The sequence below is a fragment of the Mus caroli genome, unplaced genomic scaffold (assembly GCF_978045245.1).
Source record: "Mus caroli unplaced genomic scaffold, Mus_caroli_1 scaffold_20, whole genome shotgun sequence".
In the NCBI taxonomy this organism is placed as follows: Eukaryota; Metazoa; Chordata; class Mammalia; order Rodentia; family Muridae; genus Mus; species Mus caroli.
In genome coordinates this window covers 17,481,440-17,506,202 of record NW_028227275.1, presented here as the reverse complement: position 1 = coordinate 17,506,202, position 24,763 = coordinate 17,481,440, and the positions used below count along the sequence as shown (strand labels likewise).

Here is a 24,763-nt window from a genome sequence, read left to right as displayed (position 1 = left end):
GCTGACTTTAAGACAAGTTCTCACTCAGTAGCCCAGGCTAGCTCTGAACTCATCTTTCTCCCTCAGTTGCCCCCGTGCTGGCATCATGGTTATCATGGTTGAACGTTAGCCTTACTTGACCTGTGTACAGCTATTTACACTAGGAGTGCTAATGGTGTGCTGTTTGAATCACTGTGTATCACTGTCCAAATCCATCCCTTCCTTCCAAGAGGTTCCAGGAGCCTTATAAACAGTGGCGTGACCCTAACAGTGCTCTTGTCTCTTCTCAGGTGTCCGTTGTGTGTCTTCTTATTTTAGCAGCCATAGACCTGTCTCTTGCACTCACAGAAGATACTGGACAAGCCACGATTCCTCCTGTTAAATATACAAATCCAATTCTCTACCTATGCACTTGGGTAAGGTTCAGTACTACCTCTACCGTATCTAATTCTCTTAACCCATAAACAGCTGAAATGTACTTCTTTGGGTATTGAATTAAGTCCCATTTCTCCTGTCTTTTACAAGAATTTACAGAGAAATATGGCTCAATTTTAAAGGAGTGAAACAAATTTCTTCTTGTTTTAAGTTCTAATTTATAGACCCTTCTCTAAATCTTGCTCTCTTATACCTTGCCATCTAAGGGCTACAGATGAGATCCAACTTTCATGATTGTAAAATGATTTTTAAATGTTGTAAATATTATTTTTTGTCAGATGGCTAATCAAATCACTAGGTCTAAAGCTGTATATAAGTTTGATATCAGAAAGAGCTAAACCAGGTATGGCAATGTACACCTGTAATCCCCTCCAGGGGCGGGAGACATTCTACTGCAGCCTATCTCAAAAGGGAGAGAAGGAAAAGAGGTGGAGGAGGAGGAGAAGGAGGAGGAGGAGGAGAAGCGGCTATATCTCTCCTACAGGGATCCTTTATTTGGGGACAGGAACATAAAGTATTTTTTAAAAAGTACTGAATAGTTACTATCATATTAAACAAGGGAGCTGACACAGAACTGCCTGGATTTATAAACTTTCACACAGATTAGAGCCTTTGATGTTTGCATCTGTGTGTGTTCAACACAACCTTGAATTCCCCTGGCCCTGCCTACATTCTGTAACACAGGCTGGCACTCTTTTCCAGGAACTTTGGTCTGTTGCCACTGCCCAGACAGAGGTGTCCTGGAGCTGGCTAACACAGAGCCGACTAGGTTGACCTTTTCCCAACACTTTATTAGATGGCATTCTATTGGAAATTGAAGCTTTCCACAGCAGCATTGTGTGGACACCAGGACAGTTGACAATTGTGACATGTCATGGCTTTTCTCCCTCTAGGACAGTGGTTAGCTAGCACAGCACTAGATAGAGGAAACAACATCTTTGAGTGAAATGATATAAGGCAAGGTTTGTGGTTTTAAAAAATGAGTTCCTTAGATCAATATTATAGAATTAAGATATAGTCAACCAGTATCTATGCATCAGCCTCGTCCTCCTCAGCCTGGCCAAAGCCTGGTAGTAATTTCCTTCTGTCCTGCAAAGGTTTTCATAACTCTCAGAGTAACCCCACTTAAAGTCAAAAGCAATGCTCTGCTTTCTTGCTAACTCTGCACCTAAGTGTAGAGATGAAACGCCAGAAGAGAGGGTTCCATAGCATCAGGGAAGGCATGTAAATTTGACACTCATGTATTCACTGCCTGGCTAAATTAACTTCCACGGTCCTGTCTTTCAGCTCCTCTCCTACCCCCACCCCCACCCCCATTTCCCCCACGTTCTCTGTCAGCCATCTTCCCGGTCCTTGGTGGTGACACTGCTCTTCAGCGTTGTACGTTTTCCTCCAGCTCCTGGTGTTGGTGATCCAACACTGCAGGCAATGCTGTATACAGAAGAACTCTTGGTTCCTGTCCATGTTCTGGATTCTCTCTCTATTATGTGGCGTATTCCAGTTTCAGACTCTGATACGAGCACTCCTGCAGGTAAGGGGGAAGGGGAGGTTCCTTAACTACAAAGATGCTTGTCCTAGACCCTCTGGTAGCCAATCGAGGTCAGAGAGCATGGCCCCAAACGGTCTGAGTTTGGGGATAGCGGCATGCCAAAGGGTTTAGTGATAGCCTTTAGTCATAAACCTGATTGTGATAAAAGACTCCATTTTGTTTGTTTGTTTGTTTGCCTCGAACCCACAGGATATCAAGTCCAACATGGTCTACTCCTGCCTGTTCTTCGTCTCCTATGGTTTCCAGATTGTCATTTTGATCCTTTCAGCCTTTTCAGAATCAAGCGACTCAACACACGTGAGACTCTATATCCATTCGTTCCTTATGTTATTTAACTGGAGGATGCACAAGCATAAGTAACTTGGAGATGTGTGGGTTTCATGGCGGTCTCCTGAGCCAGGGATGAGGTATAGATTGAATATCACTGACCCAAAACTCTAACATCCACAATTCCCCAAATTTGAAAACGTTCAAAAAGGCTGTACAATATTAATATTGTAATTTGGAAGAACTTCAAAATCAGAGACATTTTTGGTCCCAAATTGTAGATAAGGGATACTCCACCTGTGGTATAGAACATTTTATATTTAAACAATGCTAACTATATAGGAATACTGACTTCCACATTCACCTGTAAATGTTCTGTGCAGGCTGCTAACTCACATTATGCCAGAATATCTGGCTGTTAGCATCTCTAGGTAAGCACGCTGACCAGCCAGCACCTGAATAATGGCTAGCTTCTAAAGCCAGGTTTAGGAAGTCAGTGTCTGATTTTAGAGCCCTATTGAGTTCTCACTTCCAACTGACTCACTGTTTGATGATTTTATTTTTCAGGCCCCATCAGCTACAGCTTCATTTCTGAGTAGCATTACGTTTAGTTGGTATGACAGGTAAGAAATGCCTGGATTATAGGGCATATATATCCCTATAATATCCATATATATCCTTATATGCTAACTTCTTTGAAAATGAAAAAAAAAAAAGCTCAATTTTTTAAAATGCCTCCTGTGGCCTCCATTTCTCTTCCATTTAGAGTCTGCGAGTATTAAAATGTACAGATCAGTTCAATTTCGCCCCTTGGTTGGACTGATTAGAATGAGGAGGAGAAACTGGAAGGTGATCATTTCTCATAGCCTAAGAGTTCCATGGGAGAAACAGAAGGAGAGAGAGCAAGACAGGAAAGAGGGCACCTGGAGGCAGGCAGTGTGGAATAGGAAGAGGGAAAGGGAGACACAACCTGAGCTACCAGAGGGTCTACAACGGAAATCTTTGTAGTTTGTGGACCCTCTGTGGTTTGGATCTATTGGACACAGACTATAAACATGGTCGGAATATCTAACGGGCAAGTTTGTGGGACTGGAGAGGTAGCTCAACCCCTAGGGCTCTTGCTCTTCTTTCAGAGGATCCGAATTTAGTTCCCAGAACTCACGTCAAGAGGCTCACTTCCTCCCGGTAACTCCAGCTCCTGTGGAACCTCAGGCCTCCACTCTACACAGGCACCTGCACGTGCACACACACTCTCATACATCACACATGTGCACACACACTCTCATACATACACACACATACATAATTTAAAGTTAAAAAAAAACAAATCTGTGACAGAGCAATGCACATACTTTCAAATGGACTCATTAAATTTAAATATCTAACGACAAGGATATCTTAAATATCTATCTTAGAAGGACCATAATTTGGAAGCAGCAATTAGTGTAAGTTAGCCGTGAAAACATCTATGGGTTCTCCTGGTAACAAAGACACCATGTTAAGCTCATATTAGGAAAAAAATGCTGGATCTCAGTTATGAATTGTTACAAATAAAGATGCAGCTAGTATTTCATTCATGTTCTCCAGCCCCGAATTGGATAGGCCCTATCTAGAGACGTTGTGTGAAGTCAGTGGTGAGGTCACGCCATTTCCTAAGGGCATCATGGAGTTCCCTCAAGGACATGCCAGAGTGTAGAGAGGTGGTTGGTTCTTGAAAGAGACGGAGCAAGAGCAGGAGGATGGCGATGCCTTTGACTTTTGATTCAGTAGAGCCTCTCCCTGTCTCTTCTCCATGTTGTCTTCTAGCACATTCTGTTGTCTCTGTGTCCTCCCCCAAGTTTCTGTCCAATAAAGGGCCAGGAGCTGTAGATAATGGAACAGTAGAGAAGTTCAAAACTTCACCCCTCTGTCTCAGATCTGGAGGCTAGGCTCTGATAGAAGCAGACTGGCAAAGCACAGAGGGGCTCAGCCTGTGGTCCATTCTTGTTCCAGCACTGTTCTGAAAGGTTACAAGAATCCGTTGACACTAGAAGATGTGTGGGATGTTGAAGAAAAGCTTAAAGCCAAGTCACTCACCAGCAAGTTCGAGACAATCATGACAAAGGACCTGCAGAAAGCCAGGCAGGCTCTTCAGAGGCGGCTGAAGAAGTCCCAGCAGAGCCCTGAGGGCATGTCACACGGATTGACCAAGAAACAGAGTCAGAGCCAAGATGTCCTTGTCCTGGTAACTGTGACCCAAGTGTCTGTGTGAGTGCCCTGTATGGCTCAGGCAAGGAGCAGTGTTGGGTCTGACTTCTTTCAGATTTTCATACTCTTCTATGTGCTTTGCACTGCACTTTACATTCATGATATACACAGTTCTAATAATGCCTGAGTGGTGGGTGCATGTGTGTATTATATACTGTTGTTTCTCCTATTGAATACATTTGAAATTTTTCATGGTGTAAAATAGCAGGAGCAGGAGCAGGAGCAGGTAGTAATAGCAGCATTAGTAGGGCTAGGGAGATGGCTCAGTGGGCAAAAGCACTTACCACATGAATCTGGCAAGCTGAGTTTGAATACCTAGATAAAAACTAGACACAGTAGTACATGTATCTGTAATTCTAGTGTACCTACAGGAAGTGGGAAATAGAGACAGGACAATATGCAGAAGCTCCTAGGCCAATGAGGCAGATTGCTGTAGCAGAGAAGAGACCTATCTCAGACAAGGTAAGAAGGGCAAAACTAACACAGGATGCTTGACCTGACAACCGTGTTCACACTTCGGCATGCCTGTAACCATCACTCCTACACACAAACACTCTCTCTTTCTCTGCACAGGCATGTGCGCACACACGTGTGTGCATGCACAGGCACACACACACACACTCATTTCTAGAAACAGCATTGTCTTGGAAGTTAGCATTAGTAGCTAATGCATTCATTCCCTTACTCAGACATATTCACTGGGCGCAGATGTGTGTCTCTTTGGGTAATGGGTACAAAGAACAAGCCTGAGAGGGAGCTCATCAATAGAGAACTAGGAAAAGAGGAACAAGTGATGCACATGCCAAGGGTGATTAATACCAACGAGAAAGCCATGCAAGCATGGTACAGTGACTCCTCAGGGAGTTCAGGCAGGAGGATCATAAGTTTGAGAACAGCCTGGGCAATACAGTGAGACCCATCTTGAGAGGAGAGGGGAAACAGCTGGGATGGGCAGAGAAGAGAAGGGAGGGCAAGAGAGAGCCTGCTTCACAGGCCCTGGGTTTGATTGCTCATACCACAAACACAGAGAAAGAGGAAGGGGATGGCGTGGGCACCAGAAGAGGAAAGTGGGAAGTGGAGATGCACCATCCCAGAGGCCTGGAAGCTAAAAATCTGAAATCAGGTTATCGGCAGGATCATTTCCCCCTGAAACATGGGAGAAAGAATGAGTTCTACCTTTCCTGTTTCTGTTCTATGCCAGAAACCCTAGGTATCCTCTTGGCTTGTAGGTGCATAATCCATTCTGTGCCTCAGTTGTCCCAAAGCTACCTCATCCCTATCCCATCTCTTCCAAGGGCACCAGTCATGTTGAACTACAGACTATCTTAAAGACCAGTTGGCTTACACTCACACTGATCCAAGTTCAAAAGGGGGCACACTCTTAAGATACTGTGAGTTGGGACTTTGTATTAATCAGGGATGTCTAGAGTAACAGATCTTATAGAATAAGTCCCTCTCTTTATATAAATATACAGAAAGGGAATTTATTAGAATGATTTACAGACTGAGGTCCAGCTAGTCCAACAGTGACTGCCTATGTATGGAAGTTCCAAGAATCCAGTAACTGTTGAGTCCATTAAGGGAGAAATGGTCTTGCTGTTGAGGGTGAGAAGAAGCAGGCAAAGAGAGAGACCTTCCCTCTTCCATGTCATTTCTCCAGGTTTCCTCAGAAACTGTGGCCAAGATTAGAAGTAGGTCGTCCCACTCCAAAAGATCTGGATTCAAGGGGCCTTTTCACCTCAAAGATACAGATTAGAGGTGGGAAGATCCACTTCTAATGATCCAATTAAGAAAACATATCCCTCGAGGGTGTACCCAGCCAGTTTGGGGTTTTAGTTAATCCCAGATGTAGTCAAGTTGGCAAACAAGAACAGCTACCACAAGCCAGGTATAGAGAGGCACATGGCTTTCATCTCAGCACTCAGGAGTTCAAGGCCAGCCTGGTCTGCAAAGTGAGTTCCAGGGCAGACACCAGAATAGCCACCACAGACTTCATCAGACCTTTCTTGAATAAAATTCAAATTACAACATGCTCCAATAACCACATAAAAGAGCAACTGAAAAGTCTCCTGAGCATCCTAGATACAGGACCAGCAGATTCCTTTACTGTCAGAGAGCATGAGACGGCACCCTTCCCCCATCAGAGTCTCTTTCTTTGCATGTAGTATTCGCTCCAACACCCCCATACTGGAATCTTACACAGGACCTCGTCCTGTATTACTTGTTGTGAGGTCATCACCAGAGAAGACTGCTCGGACATGGGTTTAAGCCAATGGAAGGCCTTTATTAGCCAGCCAGCAACTAGATAGGTGGTCTGGATAGATTGGGTCTTTCTGTTTGGCAGGCAGTACTGTCTCTGTGCTGGATTTTGTGATACGTCCATCATGGAGTCAGTTGTGCTACTGTCTGGGGCCTTGTTATATACTGAGCTACAACTTCAGACCTCGGATTTTTGAAACAGTCTTTTTTTTTTTTTTTTTTTTAGTGTAATTACGGCTGGCTTTGAGCCCACTGTGTAGCTCAGGCTGGCCTCAAAGTCACAATCCACCTTGGCCTCCTGAGTACTGAAATTCCACTTGTCTGTCCACGCACATCTTTATGATGTCTTCTCTCTCTAGTTTAGTTATCTGCTTTCCCAGCCCAAAAGAGATTATAAGTTGGAAGCAGGGGAGAGAAGCGGGGAGGGGGTGGGGGGGGGGAGGGTGCTGGGAGTGGGCAGGAGATGAAGAGACAATTACAGCTATACAGAGAGGGTAACCTGCTCGTAAGCCCTGCTGAAACCTGGAGCCATTCCGAGCACACAGTCTTAACCAGTCCTGTAATGCACAAGTCTGTGGACATAGTTGTTTTTGGTTTTGTACCTAGGAAGAAGCGAAAAAGAAGAAAAAGAAGTCCGAGGACACCCAAGACTTTCCCAAATCCTGGTTGGTCAAGGCTCTCTTCAAAACTTGCTATGTGGTGATCCTGAAGTCGTTTATTCTGAAATTAGCACATGATGTTTTTGTGTTTCTGAATCCTCAGCTGCTGAAGTGAGTACGCAGGACTTGCTGCCTCCCCTCCCTTTGTATGTGTAGGCAAGAGCGTTCTTTGAGTTCCCAGTTTTGAAAACCGCCCGGATTTTCTTCCACTCACTTCCGGGCTTTGCACACAGGAAGGCACAGGGCAGTCTTCCTGATCTAAGATAGCGCTTTGGCCTCTTTTCTTTGTGCCTCTCTCCTTAGAGGAGGCCATACACTCCTTAGACCTCTTTGTTATTAAAATGAACTAGTATGACCCAAGCCACACCTGAGAGGGGGGTTGGCAAGCCTCCGGAGAGAGTGACTAACTTCATCTCTTCCGAGCCAGCGCCTTTCTTAGTGTGTAGAGTGCTCACGACAAGGCTTTGCAATCTGCCACTGTATGGAATGAACAGCCAGCTGGAGAGTCCTTTACCTCATAGAGGTATGAGCTTGCATTGTCTGAAAATGATTTGACTCATGCCACTTCCTATGACAGAGCTGAAACATCACAGTGGTGTGTGTGTGTGTGTGTGTGTGTGTGTGTGTGTGTGTGTGTGTGAAAATTTCTCTAAAGATACTTTTTGTTTTGCAGTCTCTCTATGTAACCTAGGCTAGCTGACATTAAACTCTGGCTCTCCTCCCTTAGCACTTGAACACTGAAATTACATGTCTTAGGGTTTCCATTACTTTGATGAAATATCATGATCAAAAGCAATTTGGGGAGGAATGGGTTTATTTGGCTTACACTTCCACATTGTAGTCCATCTTTGAAAGAAGTCAAAGCAGGGACTCAAACAGGGCAGGGGCCTTGGGGCAGACGCTGATGCAGAGAGGCCATGGGTGGCTGCTGCTTATTGGCTTGCTCCTCATGGCTCCTTCAGCCTGCTTTCCTACAGAACCACCAGTGGAGGGATGGCTCGCATCACAATTAGCTGGGCCTTCACCCATAAGTCACTAATTAAGAAAAATTCCATATAGCCTTGCCTACAGCCTGATCTTATGTAGGCAGTTTCTTAATTGAGCTTTCCTCTTCGGGACTGACTTTAGCTTGTGCCTGGGGCAATTCTGGTTGTTTTGTCACCAATAGAGCAAGAGTGAGGCCTGTGCAGAGGAGGAGGAGGAGGGGCCCTTGGGGACCTACTGAGTATCACTTAATCTGCTTTTGTTCCTGCAGATTTCTCATTGGCTTCGTGAAAGACCCTGACACGTATCCATGGGTTGGATATATCTCTGCTATCCTAATGTTTGCTGTGACTCTCATCCAGTCTTTCTTCCTTCAGTGTTATTTTCAGTTTTGTTTTGTGTTGGGAATGACTGTACGGACAACCATCATAGCTTTTGTATATAAGAAGGTAAGTGGTCATGCCAAGTATAGCCGAAACAAAAATAAAAAAATAAAGCGCTTCGTAAGCATAAACAGTTATTCCAAGACTGAGGAAAACTTGATAGAAATGGACTTTAATGTCAACACTTAATTTTGATTAGTTATAAGGGTCCCCTAAGTGCATCTTTGAATTGCAAACATGAAATGTGCTCTTGGTACTGAGCATCCGAGGGGGTAGGTACCCAGCGTCTGCTGTTCAGCCCCGAAGGCTTAGATGCTAGCTCTCCTTGCCTCTCCTGACAAAATCAAAGCCTTGGGAAATAAGATAAAGTCAGAAAATTCGCAGTTACCAACGCTTTCCCTTCCCATTGACTCACTTACTTATTTTACTTACATTCTCTCATCACTGAGGTCTGTAGGTTTAGGAGGCGTTAGATTTGCTAGAAGTTGGTTATGCTCATCTTTCCTCTGATTCATACTTTTAAAAATTACATTCATTTATTTATTTTTGTGACTGTGTATATGAGCATGTGTGCATATTAGGAATATGTGTGTAGGTATGTGTGTGTGTGTGTGTGCGTGTGTGCAAGAGTTGGTTCTCTCCTCCTATGGTATGGATTCTGATGATCAAATTTAAGTTATCGAGGTTTGGTGGTAAATGTTTTTACCTGCTAAACCATCTCTCTCTGGTCCTGATATCAATCAACTGAAGCAACCAGGACAGATATTTAGGACAGGTATCTACTTTTTTTTTTTTTTTTAAATTCTAACTTGTGGCAAGTTGACACTAAAACCAATCATAGTGTCTAGTATCTTACACTGCAGTTCAGTTGAGCCTGGAGCTTACTATGTAGCCCAGGCTAGCCATAAACTTCCAGCAATACTCCTGCCTCAGCCTTCTGGGGGCTTTTACAGGTGTAAACTATTATAGGTAGTTTGTAAGACCTGGTAAGGAACAGAGCTATGAGTATTCGTCTCCTGATCTTTCGACCATGAAAGCAAAAAGCCTATGTCACCAGGTTCAGGCGTGTGAACTTGCCTACAAGCGGTAGCGAAAGCATATGGTTTCAGATGTGTGAACTCCACAGGTCTCCTCTCCATCCTAAAAACCTGTGTTCTCCTTAATAATGCCTACATTCTCCTTGTAAGACTCTGGCTGAAAATGAGTTAGACATATCAAAAGTCTACAAGGGGTCGGTGAGATAGTTCAGTGGGTAAAGATGCCTTCTATGAAGCTGATGACTGTGTGACCTTGTTGTTATACACACACACACACACACACACACACACACACATGCAAGGATCAACATGCTGTCTTCCTCCTTTTCCCCTTCCGTCTCACGTTTCCTCATTTTCTCCCATCCCCCTGTATTAAATATCCAATGATACAATAGTGAAATGGGTAAATGAAGACCTTGTCCTCACGGTTTACATCTGATAAATTATAGAAAAACAAAGCAACTGTGGCTTAGTATAATTAAGGCAAATAAAGAGTTAACTACAGAGTGTTGTAAGGGTACACAAAAGAATTAACTCTTGTAAGTTTGGGAGACTGGCAGTCATTTCAAACATTTAAGTTGACACAAAGGATAGACAGGAATTGGGGGGGGGGAGGGCAAAGAGATGTGTGGTGGGTAGAATTTAATGAAGGGGAAAACAAGAGGAACCGATGGTTAAAAATGAGATAAAATACTGTGTTAGAATTTGGACTCAAAAACCACAGTCTCATGGAGAAGCTATGTGTATATGGAACCCACCTTTGTGTTGTGTCTTCATTTCCTAAGGTCCTTGTCTGTTCCCAGTATCTCTGGTCTTATCTGCTGACCACAATCCTAATCTTTTTTTTTTTAGGCACTAACCCTATCTAACTTGGCTAGGAGGCAGTACACGATTGGAGAGACGGTGAACTTGATGTCTGTAGATTCCCAGAAGCTAATGGACGTGACCAACTACATACACTTGCTGTGGTCCAGTGTTTTACAGATTGCTTTGTCCATTTTCTTCCTGTGGAGGGAGTTGGGACCTTCGATTTTAGCAGGTGTTGGGCTTATGATTCTCCTGGTCCCAGTTAATGGCGTTCTGGCTACCAAGATCAGGAAAATTCAGGTGAAGAACAATCATCTGTGCGCATGTCTCTTTTGAACATCTGAACTCTGAGTTTTGCTACTATTTCCTAGAGGGAGCTGGGGAAGGGCAAGGCTTATGGAAGACTTTCTACCATCCCAAAAGTCCTCCACTTTTTGATCTTCCCTTTCAGCCTCTAACTGGCCACTCAGTATATATAATTCCCCCACCTGGTTCTGCTGAGCTTCCTTAGATATGATTTTTAAATAAATCTTGTTTTTCCAACATATAGCAAGATAAACCAACCCCCCCCCCCATAGCAATCACATGGGTAATCTCAATTTTCCATTTATGTCTTGACAATCACCCTGCCTCTGTAGCTCTTCTAGAATCACAAATTTTGTAGGTGGGCTCCCTGGAGGAGAGGATCTACCTATTCACTTGTTTTGTATTCATTCATTCATTCATTCATTCATTTCATATTTGAGTAGCAAATATGGTCTTAAGACTCTTTACTGCATGTCTTACCAAGGTCACTGCAACAAATCAGACAAGGATCCTACTCTCAAGGACATTCCATTCTGCTCCCAGGGTAGAGAGATAGACAACAAAGAAAAACAAAAACAAACAAACAAAAACCTCAGCTCGAGATGAGTACTGCACAGAGAACGAATTGTAACGTAGTAGTGAGTGGGTAGAGATTGCCCATGAGGAGGTGGAAGGAGTCCTCTGTGAGGTGGGCATCGAAGGCCAAGCTGAATGACCCATCCTGACAAGGTGTGGGGGGGAAGGAGCCTTGACAACAGGAACAGACTGAGGAGAGAGTTCAGTCAGGAACAGGCTGAGGAGAGAGTTCAGTCAGGAACAGGCTGAGGAGAGAGTTCAGTCAGGCAAAGGGAAAAGGAGGATGGGTGGGAACAGACTTGGTGGTGTAGGCAAGGGTCAGAGAGAGAGAGTAGGGAGAGAGGAGACAGGATGGGAAGCAGGGAGAGCTGAAGAGAAATAAATGCTCTCACTGGGCATCTCAAGTTCAGATTAAATGGCAGCCAGAGTTTCCTCAGGACCTCCCAGCAGCAGCAAACCTGAGCCCTCTGTCCCAGAAGTACATTTGGGTTTTGTCTTTCTGTCTCTGGGCAGGTCCAGAATATGAAGAATAAAGACAAACGCTTAAAAATCATGAACGAGATTCTTAGTGGGATTAAGGTAAGAAGAAGGATAAGAACGGTGATAGCCTCTGCCTGGTGAGTGTCACAGGATTCTTGATTCCTTCACCTGCAAGTCTCCAGCTTCCTCTTCTGCTCCTTCCAGATATTCTTGAAACTTTATTTCTACATATTTGCCCTGAATGATTTGTTTTTACATTTTACCAGAGAAAATTTTTAAAAATTATTTTTAATTTATTTCACAATTTTATAAATAACGAATTTTGATTATACGCCCTACCATACACACATAATTCTCCTCTCTTATCCCCTTCTGCTCCCTCCCTTTGAACCCTTACTTCTAGATATATCCTCCTTAACTCCCTATCTTTAAAAAAAAAAAACTATATAACCCACTGAGACTAAGTCGTATTATTTGCATGTACATGAACATAGACATGGAAATTTATTACTGGCTACACACCTGAAGAAAAATGATCTCCCTTCCCCAGTAGCCATTAACTACCAATTGCTCCTCAGCTCAGAGGGAGACCTGTGCACCCTCCCCTATCCTTGGGACTGCAACAGAATCCATCAGTAGATAAAGACACCAGCTGTGCATTCATGAGTGTAACAGCCGTGTCTCTATAGAAACCAAGGCTTTGCAGCCTCCTTCCCGTCACTGGCTCTTCCATTACTTCCATGCCCTTCCATGAAATTCCCTGGGCTGTGGGGGTAGGAGGGCAGTGATTTAGAACCACCATTTAGAGCTGAGCACTGCCCCGCCCTCACTTACTCTTAGCACTTTGGTTAGTTGTGTCTGCTTTAACCTCTGCTTCCTGCAAGGAGAAGCTTCTCAGACCAGGGCCAAGAGCCACACCCACCTATGGGTGTGAATGGAAACAATTAGAAGGCAACTGGCAAATCCACTGAGCAAAGCAACAGTATCAGGTCCCCCAAGGCATTGACCTCCACAGACAGTTTTGTTGGGGGGGGGGTTGTTTGTTTGTTTGTTTGTTTGTTTTTTGAGACAGGGTTTCTCTGTATAGCCCTGGCTGTCCTGGAACTCACTTTGTAGAACAGGCTGGCCTCGAACTCAGAAATCCGCCTGCCTCTGCCTCTGTGCTGGGATTAAAGGTGTGCGCCACCACTCCCGGCTTTGTTTCAGTTTTTAAGAAAATATTTATTTTTCTCTCCTGTGTACTTTAGCTTGCTCTCTCTCTCTCTTTCTCTCTCTCTCTCTCTCTCTCTCTCTCTCTCTCTCTCTCTCTGTGTGTGTGTGTGTGTGTGTGTGTACTCATGCATGTAAGTACAGGTGTCCATGAAGCCAGAGGTCTCAGACCCCTTGGAATTGTTCCAGTTTCTTCAAGCTCAGATGTCACGATCCGCTCTGTCAGTGAAACCTTCCACAGAGCTTCTGTTTCCTTATTGCCCAAAAGGAAACGATACTCTACAAAAGCTGAACGACTAATTCACCTTGATTTGCCCAGAAATTTCCAACTTTTAACATGGGGAGTTCTGTGTCTTGGCACTTATTTGAACAGGCAAGCCAAGCCAGTTTGTTAAAAAAAAAAAAAAAAAAAAAAAAAAAGTTAAGTGAAGAATTTAGGTGAAATGTTTTACATTTACTGGGTTGTTAATAAATATATGTGACCTCTCTATTAACCTAGTAACAGTTTCATAATCTAGGTTTCCAGCTCCCAAGTTTTTGGTAGATTATCCTAAAATAAGGGTGGACTGGATATGTGTACCTGGTGTCTTCTCAGGGGGCAATGTGGATTTTTTTGTTCTCTGGCCCATTAGATCCTGAAATACTTTGCCTGGGAACCTTCCTTTAAAGAGCAAGTGAACAGCATTCGGAAGAAAGAACTCAGGAACTTGCTGCGGTTCGGCCAGCTGCAGACGATTTTGCTTTTCATCTTACAGCTAACTCCGACCCTGGTGAGTGAGCAGAGGAAGAGTGTGGACTGGTGTCCGAGCCTGGAAAGGAAAGTCTGGTCCTAATAGAGTTCAAGGTCTATAGATCAGAGCCCCTACTTCAGGGGATTTGATCCTCCTTCCTCAAACTTGTCACCACCCTTACGACCCCATCTCTAATTCTACCCTGTGGGTGACTGGCAGCCACTAGTGAAGGTTCAGAACATTTATCAGGAATGCGGTCTCCAAGAACGATTTGCACAGGAAGGCTTGTCTTCGTGGGGGAAGCAATGTGGGTGTGGTGAAAGAGAGACTAGATCCAAGCTCTGATTTTAGCAACCCAGTCATTGACAATCCCTCCTTGGGAGAGATAGTGCTTCCTCTAATGGGATTAAACTTCTTACGGGTAATCGGAAGAGACTGGGATAGCCCCTAGCATTCCTTCAGCTCTGATATACAGTGTTCCTGAAATTGTTGCAAAAGGTGTTTGGACCATTAGTGAGTTTCTTATAGCCTTGCTCTTCCTAGGTGTCCGTGGTCACATTTTCTGTTTACGTCCTGGTGGATAGCCAAAATGTTTTGAACGCGGAGAAGGCTTTCACCTCCATCGCCCTCTTCAATATCCTGCGCTTTCCTCTGTCCATGCTTCCCATGGTGATCTCTTCAGTCATCCAGGTACATGGGAATGCCCCTGCTGACTGCTCAATGGCCTTAGAGTGCAGATTACCAGTTTACTGTATCTCATGTCTAGCATCGGCTGGTGAGTGAGTGTTAAAAGTCCGACTGGGTTTCCGGAAACACGGTTAGATCTTAGTGAAATCCTAAGCTCTCTGAGCCCCAGTTTATTTGTCTCTCTGGCTAAAAGGCGGATCTTCATCCTGACCTCATTCACTTCACAGATGATCTTAGAGACATTCAGTGAGACCATTAGGATGACACCTGCCACCTGCTCAGAGCCACTTTCCTAGATGAGTTTATGGCCTGTTGTTCTAAAGCGAAGGAGATAGTGACACAGCGTTGAGTACATATGGCACAAGAAGAGAAAAGGCTCTGGCTTTGAATGAACCTATGTGGTAATAAGTTTGAGAGCCTCAGGCTGAGGTCGTAAAGCTTGCATGAGCCTGAAGCACTGTCTTCTGTTCTGAAGCCCTACCATAGTCACTGAGTACCTAGTTACCAGGGATTAGACCTCAAGAGGAAGCCCGAAGTACAGATGGGAGACTGGTGACAAGAGCAGAACATTGGGCTTTGGTGCCGGCCCGCATTCATTTGGATGCTTCATCGAGGTATAGACTCCATCGAATAGGGCCAAGACTGAGGCTCCGGTACCAGAAGGAGGTCTAAGTTAGGGCTCTGTCACAGAAGAAGGTGGTAGAATGTTTCTGGAAATAAGTCCAAAGTTTAAAGAGAAATAGCAAGGGAGTTAAATTACCCGAGTCTCTGAAAGCTGATATACCGTCTTTATATACTTCTGTCTAAGGTGTGGGATTGCTTGCAGGGCTGAGGTACAGTTGAGTCTGTGGTAGTGGTCAGGAGGTTCCAATTGTGGCAAAGTCATGGCTAATGACAAAGTAAAAAATCCTTTCTTCCCCTTAGTTTTATTTCCATAAGGGCAACTGTTTATTAAATAATGTTTTATTTATTCTTTGAATTTTTTCATATAATAGAACTTGAGTATATTTTCCCCTCCTCCAACTTCTTCCAGATTCTCTCCCATCTCCCTTCCCACCCAGCTTCATGAAAAACCAAATCAAACCAAAGCAACTTCACAAAACATGGAGTCCAATCTGTATTGGCGATGTTACCAAATTTTCTTACTCCTCACTGTTTTCTGTGACCTTCTCTAGGCCAGTGTCTCTGTAGACCGGCTGGAGCGGTACCTGGGAGGCGATGATCTGAACCTGTCTGCCATTCACCATGTCTGCCATTTTGGTAAACAAATTATTTCCACAAATTATTCACAGTGCTAGAAGCAGACTATTTATAGGCAGGGCTTAAGCACAGCAACCAATGAAAAGAAAGAGCTAGGAGATCCATTCTGAATTGATTTGTCTTGTATAATAAACAGTACAGACTATGTTCTCACTTAAAGATAAATACTTAGCCAGATTTCTAAGCAAAACAGCTATTTGGAGATAAGCAGGGAGTCCTGCAAGGGACCCAGGAAACAGAACTCAGACTAGAGCTAAGTGTGGGGATGGGGAAGGTAACTTGGGATAACAGAACATGTGGGTTCTGAATTGTAAGGCATCCATTGCCAGAGCAGTAGCTCTGGAGTCGAAAACAGGGAGGGCTCAAATAAGGATATAGAACTCACGTGGAGGATTAGGTAACAGAGGGCTGGGGGAAGGGTGGGGTTGGAGATGTGGGGGTATTGGGGCTGGGGTTGGGATGGCCAGGACATCTAGAGGTCTAAAGAATTTGAGTTTCCAAGTTTAGGTTGATTGCCTCCTGCTAGTATAATAAGCTCAGCGCCTATCAGAGGTGATTGCGGGGGCTGATAGATGAGTCAGAGACACATGGGCTAAGGAAAGATGGACAGTCACATGAGTACTGACATGTCACTAAAAGAGAAGGCTTTTCCCCTCCTCTCAATAGATAAAGCTGTGCAGTTCTCAGAAGCCTCTTTTACTTGGGACCCGGACTTGGAAGCCACAATCCAAGAGTGAGTTCAATCCCCTTGCTTTCCGGCTCTTCCTCAGGATCCTCCTGTCCTACCCTGTTCTCAGAAGACTCTATTCAGTGGAACACCAGAAAAGACTGTATGTTGTACTCACCTGGATACTAGTTTAGGCTCTGCCCTGGAGGGGTGAGCTGAGAGTAAAGGTCTCTTGCCTTTCCCCATGACTCTGTTTTCTACCTGCTTTCGTGCACGTGTCTCCAGTTTAAAAAAAAAAAAAAATCCATGAAGACCTTTGTTCCTCCAGATACTAGGTGGAGAAAGTGCACGCACGCACTTCGTGAACTTTAGAATCTAGCTTTTCTCCCCAGTCTAGGCAATGAGAACCATTGCTGTAGATGTCAGACGTGGGTGTGGCCGTATACACCTGCCGCCTCTGAAGCCAGGAGGCTCATGCAAAGGGATCCTTAGTTTGAGACCCGTCTGGGCTAAGCTACTGTAGACTACTCCTGTTCACTACTATAACCAGCTCATTCTTGCGTGCTGTTGTATATAGAGAACCAGTTAAGCCCACCCCATTTTGGACTCCAGAACCACCATTCACTCCAGCTATGGGTGCCTTCCAATTCAGAAACTGTATGTTGTTTCGTCCCAAGTAACGAACTCCATGACTTCCTACCCTCTCTCCTATTCCTGTAGCCTTCGAGTGCACTCTAGGGGTCAGCACCAGGGTCAGTCAGAGCAAAAGGCACTGCTCTAGCCCTCCCAGCCAAAAGCTTTCCTTTGTAGAAAGGAAACCAGACACAGTTCCCACTTCACTGCTGCAGTCCAGAGCAGGTTGGGAAAGACTATGTGACAGCTTCCCGATGTTCCAAGTGCATTCTGAACTCAAATAGTTACTCAAAAAGCAAGCCAGGTGTGGTGGCGCACGCCTTTAATCCCAGCACTTGGGAGGCAGAGGCAGGTGGATTTCTGAGTTCGAGGCCAGCCTGGTCTACAGAGTGAGTTCCAGGACAGCCAGGGCTATACAGGGAAACCCTGTCTCGAAAAACAAAACAAAACAAAACAAACGAACAAACAAACAAAAACAAATAGTTAAGCAGGCACAAAGAGTCCCTGGGATTCTAACTCAGTGTAGACCTGTCCCCAGCCAGAGAGGTCTGATCTTCAGGGTTAGGGTTAGGGAAGGGAATTTGCTCTCAGCAAGATCATAGAATAAATAAAGTTGAGAAACATTAAATAACGAGTAACGTAGAAGCAAAAAATCCAACTTTCCTACTTTAAAAGCAAAACCTTAGTCCAAAGAAAGTGACCTATCAAAACTGCCCAACCCCACAGTATCGGAGTCGAGACCTGAACCAAATCAGGTGTCGAGGCTCCTGAGAGGATGCTGTTCGAATGTTCAAATGAGAACTTTCTCCCTCTAGGGAAACCTTTACAGTTGCAATTGCCCCTTGAATAGGAACTTCTTTGATGAGTCTGGTAAAAGGAACGTATCCTTCAGTGTCTTGGAACTTAGCAATAATAAAGAGTGTATGAGGGTCTCATACACTCACGGCGAAGTCTCTAGTCTTGATGGGAAACTTATCTAAAATGAGATTTCATAGAGTCAGAGAAACGCCTTGAACAACTGCCCCAAACCCACCCACATCCTTCAAAAACACTTCTCTCTTTCAGTGTGAACCTGGACATAAAACCAGGCCAACTGGTGGCTGTGGTGGGCACTGTAGGCTCTGGGAAGTCCTCTTTGATATCAGCCATGCTGGGAGAAATGGAAAATGTCCGTGGGCATATCACCATCAAGGTGAGTGGAAGTGTAATGGAGAAAACTCGCGACCCCAAACGCAGGTCTTAGTGTGGTTTCCTTAGTTGGCTCTTAGAGACATCTGATGCAATTGTGAACTGTAGATGTTCTGCCTCACTCCAGTCTTAAACAGTTAGACTCTGGGAAAAGAGCCTAAGGCTCTGCAGTTTTAATGAGCTGTCAAGGTGATTCGTACACGCATACCCGGTTATTTAAACCATTGACTAGAGATGGCTTCCTTCACAGTATAGGCATTTCTGTTGTAGATGTGTGTGTGTCTGAAAACCTCACATCTGTAAAATTATGCAATAAAAGTAAAAGGACCAGGGGCTGGAGAGATGGCTCGGCAGCTAAGAGCACTGACTGCTCTTCCAGAGGTCCTGAGTTCAAATCCCAGCAACCACATGGTGGCTCACAACCACCTGTAATGGGATCTGATGCCCTCTTTTGGTGTGTCTGAAGAGAGCAATCATGTACTCATATACATAAAATAAATAAATAAATCTTTAAAAAAAATCTTGAAACAACAACAACAAAAAAACAACCTTTACTTTGTGATCAGAGACCCAATAATAAGCAACAATAAAATCAGTAATGACAGTGAAGTCAACACTGGCACATTTGTACCTAACATCATAATTAGTCCTGAGTCTCTCATCCTCCCAGTGACGGTAACTGAACTCAAATCCTTGGAGAGACAAGGCAAATGCTCTCCCTCTGAGCTATAGCCCAACTGTCTCTTTGCTTTAACACCTCCCCCCACCGTGTGTGTGTGTGTGTGTGTGTGTGTGTGTGTGTGTACTTGTGCCACAGTGTCCATGTCAAGGTCAGAAGGTAACCTCAGATGTCTCTGTTGCTGTTCACGATTTGTTTACCAAGTTAGCTGACCCACGAGCTTCCAGAATGAGTTCTACTGTCTCTGCTTCCCAGTTCCCCTTGGGACACTGACATCACACGGACACATCCTACTGCGTCCAGCTTTGCATGGGTTTTTGGAATTAACCATTTCTGCCAGTTCCCTTTTCTTGCATTTTGATTTAAAACACATTTGTAGCCTGTCTCCTTCTGCAGCCCACGCTGGCCTTGAATTTGTGATGTCCTCTCTCAGCCTCCCGAGTAGCTTTCATTTCAGGCTGTGGCACAGTGCCCAGTGCTCCTTCTTTGAGAGCTACATCTTTAAGCAGAATTCCTAAAATACAATGTTACGTTTGGTTTGTTTCTTTGTTTGAAAACAGAGGAAAGTGGATTCACAGCATTGTCATGGACTTCTCCAGAGTTAGATTTACAGGAAGTTCTGAGCAATTTCCCATCATTAAACCAGCTACTATCTGGATCACAAAGATCGCTTTAGCCCCTCCTAAGGCTCTCTTTAATTATGAGAAAGTTTGCGCTGGGTTGCTTTATCTTAACCTGTTTTGGGAGTCAAACATTTCTTCTTTTCACAGTGTGCTGAGGTCACGCCTTCTTTAGCAACCTCCAACAGGCCATGTGTGTTTTCTTAAAACATGCGCTGTAGCAGAGAGGAGTCCAGATCTGACTCTGTCTCCTGACTATTTTTAGGAGACTTTTTAATGGCTAACTTACAATTCAGTCATTCCTCAAAAGCAGTCATTTATCAGTCTCTATCCTTTTGCTGTGTTAATTTCAGCCTCTTTGGATTGTCTTTCCAGGGTCTCTTCTATGCCATTTGAAAGAATTAACATTCTATGAGCTCTAACCAAGTCATTGGATTTGACTAAACCCCTGTTCTCAGCAGCATGCCTTCTGATTTTCAGGATCAAGGCAAGAGAACGATAGGAGAAGACATGCAGGGAAGAGAATGTTTAATGGCAGGATGCTGCTCTTACTTTCCAGCCAGCAGATTAATAAATCCCAGACACTCAGGAGCCTGGCTTATAGCTCTACAAACCTAGGCATTGCTTATTCTCTCCAGCCTCCAATTCTGTAAGCGTGACTGTCAGATGGTCTGACCCTTCCCATTTAGGGCTCCATAGCCTACGTCCCTCAGCAGGCCTGGATTCAGAATGGGACCATCAAAGATAACATCCTGTTTGGGTCAGAATACAATGAAAAGAAATACCAGCAAGTTATCGAAGCGTGCGCTCTCCTCCCAGACTTGGAAATGTTGCCTGGAGGAGACATGGCTGAGATCGGAGAGAAGGTACGTGGGGCGAGGAACCTTGAAGGGTACAGAAATAATTGAAGAAAAGCAGTGTCTTAGTCAGGGTTTCTATTCCTGCACAAACATCATGACCAAGAAGCAAGTTGGGGAGGAAAGGGTTTGTTTGGCTTACACTTCCACACTGCTGTTCATCACCAAGGAAGTCAGGACTGGAACTCAAGCAGGTCAGGAAGCAGGAGCTGATGCAGAGGCCATGGAGGGATGTTCCTTGCTGGCTTGTTTACCCTGGCTTGCTCAGCTTGCTTTCTTATAGAACCCAGGACTACCAGCCTAGGGATGGCACCACCTACAATGTAGCCTTGACTGACCTGGAGTTTGCTGGTCCAGGCTGGCCTCAAACTCACAGAGATCCACCTGTGTCTGCTACCTAGGATTAAAGGCCTGCACCACCGGGACTAACTTTCAATTTTTAAAACTTTGTACCTGGAAGCAAATACAAGAATCTTTAATAAACATTGATTTTTAGTAACTATAATATATCCATTAGATAGATATACCATAATTTACTTAGAAATTTTTTAATTACTGCATGTTTAAAATATTTTTTATCCTTTCTTCCCTTTTCAAAAAAAATGAACAAAACAATCAATTTAAAAACTGAACATAAACAATTAACCAGTTATCTTTCTGTAAGGATAAGGCACTGGTCTAAGGGAGTCCCTTACACCCCTCCAAGGAACAAGGATCTTGAGCCATTAGGAGATGAGTGAAAATACAGCTCTAGATTGTCTTTTCCTTTAAGTCAGAACCCATTAATTGAACAACTACTTAGTGTTCCCTGCCCTTAAGTCAGCTCCACTTGCCCACAGGGCAGAAAGTGACAGAGTGTTCAAAAAGCAAACTGCATGCTAAAAAAGTTGGACAGGACTAATTATTTGAGCTAACATTATTTGACTAGAAGTTACTTTGTATAAAGAAACACACCAGGCCGGGCGTGGTGGCGCACGCCTTTAATCCCAGCACTTGGGAGGCAGAGGCAGGCGGATTTCTGAGTTCGAGGCCAGCCTGGTCTACAAAGTGAGTTCCAGGACAGCCAGGGCTATCAGAGAAACCCTGTCTCGAAAAACCAAAACCAAAAACAACAACAACAAAAAAAAGATTTATTTAGCCGGGCGTGGTGGCGCATGCCTTTAGTCCCAGCACTCGGGAGGCAGAGGCAGGCGGATTTCTGAGTTCGAGGCCAGCCTGGTCTACAAAGTGAGTTCCAGGACAGCCAGGGCTACACAGAGAAACCCTGTCTCGAAAAACCAAAAAAAAAAAAAAAAGAAACACACCATGTTTAAGCCTTGCGCTTTATTGGGTAAATGTCTTCTTTTTGCTCCTCCTTAGCAGGCTTGCCAAGCAGGCCGAGGGAGTGTTGCTTAACAAAAATGACTTTGGTCCTCAGGGTATAAATCTCAGTGGTGGTCAGAAGCAGCGAGTCAGCCTGGCCCGGGCCACCTATCAAGATGCAGACATCTATATTCTAGACGACCCCCTGTCGGCTGTGGACGCTCACGTGGGAAAACACATTTTCAACAAGGTTGTGGGCCCCAATGGCCTGCTGAGCGGCAAGGTGAGAGGGACGGATGTGTGTGTGTGTGTGTGTGTGTGTGTGTCTGTGTGTCTGTGTGTGTGTGTGTGTGTGTGTGTGAGAGAGAGAGAGAGAGAGAGACATGTCTTTGAATGGTACTGTCCTGAAGATCTCCTTACCTGTGTCCTTCCTGTCACACTAGCCTCAGTGAACGTCTGTTCCTTGAAGGCCCGCGTTATGAAACTCATGGCCCTAGCATGAAGTTAGTTATAAGATGCTTTCTCTGTTGTTCTGATTCTTAGGGGAAAAGCTAGACCTGTGGTTATAACAAGCAATATATATCTTTGGCCCTCTGCTGACAATAACCTTTTCTTTAGCAATAGTCAGGGAGATTCCAACCATATTTGGCTTGTTCCCTTCAAGATTTCTTGAATGCTGCTAAGCAGAGGATGGCTGGGCCGATGAGGCAGCTTGCTGTGAGGCTCTTTGCCTCTGTTTTAGCTCAGTAGGTCTGCGGGGACTCCCTCTTGCTCCTGGTCTTAGCTTAGCCTTCCATGCCTAAGACCTAGACTTCATTTACTCAGGAACTGACATCTACCCTGTGGCAAGTTTGTTGAAAAAAAAAATATGAAACAAAGAAACAAAAGATGCTTTACTGGTACTGCAGTTGGAAATCTTAGAGGAATCCCCAGGTCTTACCAAGGAACTTGAGAAAGGGACATAGGGACGGAGGATCTCTGAGATATTTCAGCTAAGGAGACTCTAGATGTTGTGCACTGTGAGGCAGAGGGCTAGTGCAGTGGACCTAGGTTATCTCCCAGAAGCCCATTACAACCTCATATGCTCTTCTTGGCTCCCTTGTTGGTTGACTCATCTTTCTGTGAGGTGAGTTCCTGTCTCAGTAATCAATATAGCAATTGACAAAGTATGTCAACTGTCCAATACCAGGAAGGCCTGGATAAAAATGGTGTCCCCTTTCCCACAGTATCCCTAACTTAAGATCTGGGAGGTTCTTTTTCATACAGTTGATGAGCTAGCTAGGTAAGTAAACGTCTCGTAAGTGAGAAGGGATAATTAACCAGTAATCCCTCTATCAGGATAGGCGCTGGTCTAAGGGATTCTCTCGGGTCAGTGTTGTCCTTCAGGACCATGGAGGAGGAGGATGCGAGCGGCTGGCTTTTGTTTTCACAGACTCGGATCTTGGTTACACATGGCATTCATTTTCTTCCCCAAGTGGATGAGATTGTCGTTCTGGAGAAAGGCACCATCTTAGAGAAGGGATCCTATAGTGACCTGATGGACAAGAAAGGAGTGTTCGCTAAGAACTGGAAGACATTCATGAAGCATTCGGGACCTGAAGGAGAGGCCACAGGTATGTAAGCAGGGTTGGAACAGGGTGGAACTTGGGGTCTTAGTGGGATGGTAAACCAGGAGCTATATCCTGAGCTATTTAGTGTCCAGTGAATTACATTACACTGAACTGCCCAGAGATTCAAACTCCGTTCCTCTGTGTTCTGGGTCTCTGTAAAGGAACATAAAAATCAAAACACTGTGTCTGCATCAAATAAGTGGGACTTTATACTCTGCTGCCTCTGACATGCAATCAAAACAAACTTCAGCATGGACAACTGAATGTTTGAATGAGAGGCCCCTATTGGCCGGGGGGTGGGAGGGAGGGCAACGATACAAAGCATTCACTTATAGGGATGACACACTCCTTTTTATTCAAGTCACACACCCTCCCCAAACTGCTTCAAATTCATTAAATCCTGGACAGCTTCACAGGATGGTAAACTTTTGATAATCCTTAACAAAGGAATATTGATTAATACATTAAAAATTACTGTATGTTTGAACCATAGAAACAATTTTCACCACCACCATTGTGCTCCTACCACCATTGTGCTCCCACCACCATTGTGCTCCCACCACCACCATTGTGCTCCCATTCACCATTGTGCTCCTACCACCATTGTGCTCCCACCACCATTGTGCTCCCACCACCACCATTGTGCTCCCATTCACCATTGTGCTCCTACCACCATTGTGCTCCCACCACCATTGTGCTCCCACCACACCATTGTGCTCCCACCACCACCATTGTGCTCCCACCACCACCATTGTGCTCCCACCACCACCATTGTGCTCCCACCACACCATTGTGCTCCCACCACCACCATTGTGCTCCTACCACCACCATTGTGCTCCTACCACCACCATTGTGCTCCCACCACCATTGAGCTCCCACCACCACCATTGTGCTCCCACCACCACCACCATTGTGCTCACTAATTAGCCGTGGTTAGCATCTGAGCCTGTTTACTGTGACTCTTTCCAAGGATCTCCTGTCAGTTGTGCTGGGTACAGCATCAGGTGGTGATCACAAAGGAGCGGTCAGGATTAGGAGAGAGAGAGAGAGGAAGAAGAAGAAGAAGAAGAAGAAGAAGAAGAAGAAGAAGAAGAAGAAGAAGAAGAAGAAGAAGAAGAAGAAGAAGAAGAAGAAGAAGAAGAAGAAAGGAGGAGGAGAAGAAGAAAAAGAAGGGAGAGGGGAGAAAGAGAGAGATCTGAAAAAGTATTCCAGAAATTAGGCCTTCTGCTAAATGTTGGGAGGTCATTTCTGAGCAATTATGTAAGCCCTGAGCATAACATGTTATTTCAATGGTTCTGGGACTCGGCATTTAATTGGAAAGAGGGGAGGGGAAAGTGAGATGTATTGATATT

The 24,763-nt window shown here is 44.6% G+C and overlaps 1 protein-coding gene across 1 annotated transcript in view; it reads left to right on the top strand.

Moving 5' to 3' along the window:
• Positions 1 to 24,763, top strand: part of Abcc2 (ATP binding cassette subfamily C member 2) — a 56,887-nt gene that overhangs the window by 11,240 nt on the left and 20,884 nt on the right. Inside the window, exons 3-19 of the mRNA XM_085834269.1 lie at positions 270 to 395; positions 1,811 to 1,945; positions 2,153 to 2,260; positions 2,798 to 2,853; positions 4,223 to 4,454; positions 7,343 to 7,506; positions 8,651 to 8,828; positions 10,652 to 10,906; positions 12,002 to 12,067; positions 13,810 to 13,947; positions 14,452 to 14,598; positions 15,771 to 15,855; positions 16,522 to 16,588; positions 18,221 to 18,347; positions 20,332 to 20,508; positions 21,917 to 22,084; positions 23,234 to 23,414. Coding sequence (XP_085690395.1) covers positions 270 to 395; positions 1,811 to 1,945; positions 2,153 to 2,260; positions 2,798 to 2,853; positions 4,223 to 4,454; positions 7,343 to 7,506; positions 8,651 to 8,828; positions 10,652 to 10,906; positions 12,002 to 12,067; positions 13,810 to 13,947; positions 14,452 to 14,598; positions 15,771 to 15,855; positions 16,522 to 16,588; positions 18,221 to 18,347; positions 20,332 to 20,508; positions 21,917 to 22,084; positions 23,234 to 23,414 — 2,410 coding nt within the window. The remainder of the gene's footprint in view (positions 1 to 269; positions 396 to 1,810; positions 1,946 to 2,152; positions 2,261 to 2,797; positions 2,854 to 4,222; positions 4,455 to 7,342; positions 7,507 to 8,650; positions 8,829 to 10,651; positions 10,907 to 12,001; positions 12,068 to 13,809; positions 13,948 to 14,451; positions 14,599 to 15,770; positions 15,856 to 16,521; positions 16,589 to 18,220; positions 18,348 to 20,331; positions 20,509 to 21,916; positions 22,085 to 23,233; positions 23,415 to 24,763) is intronic.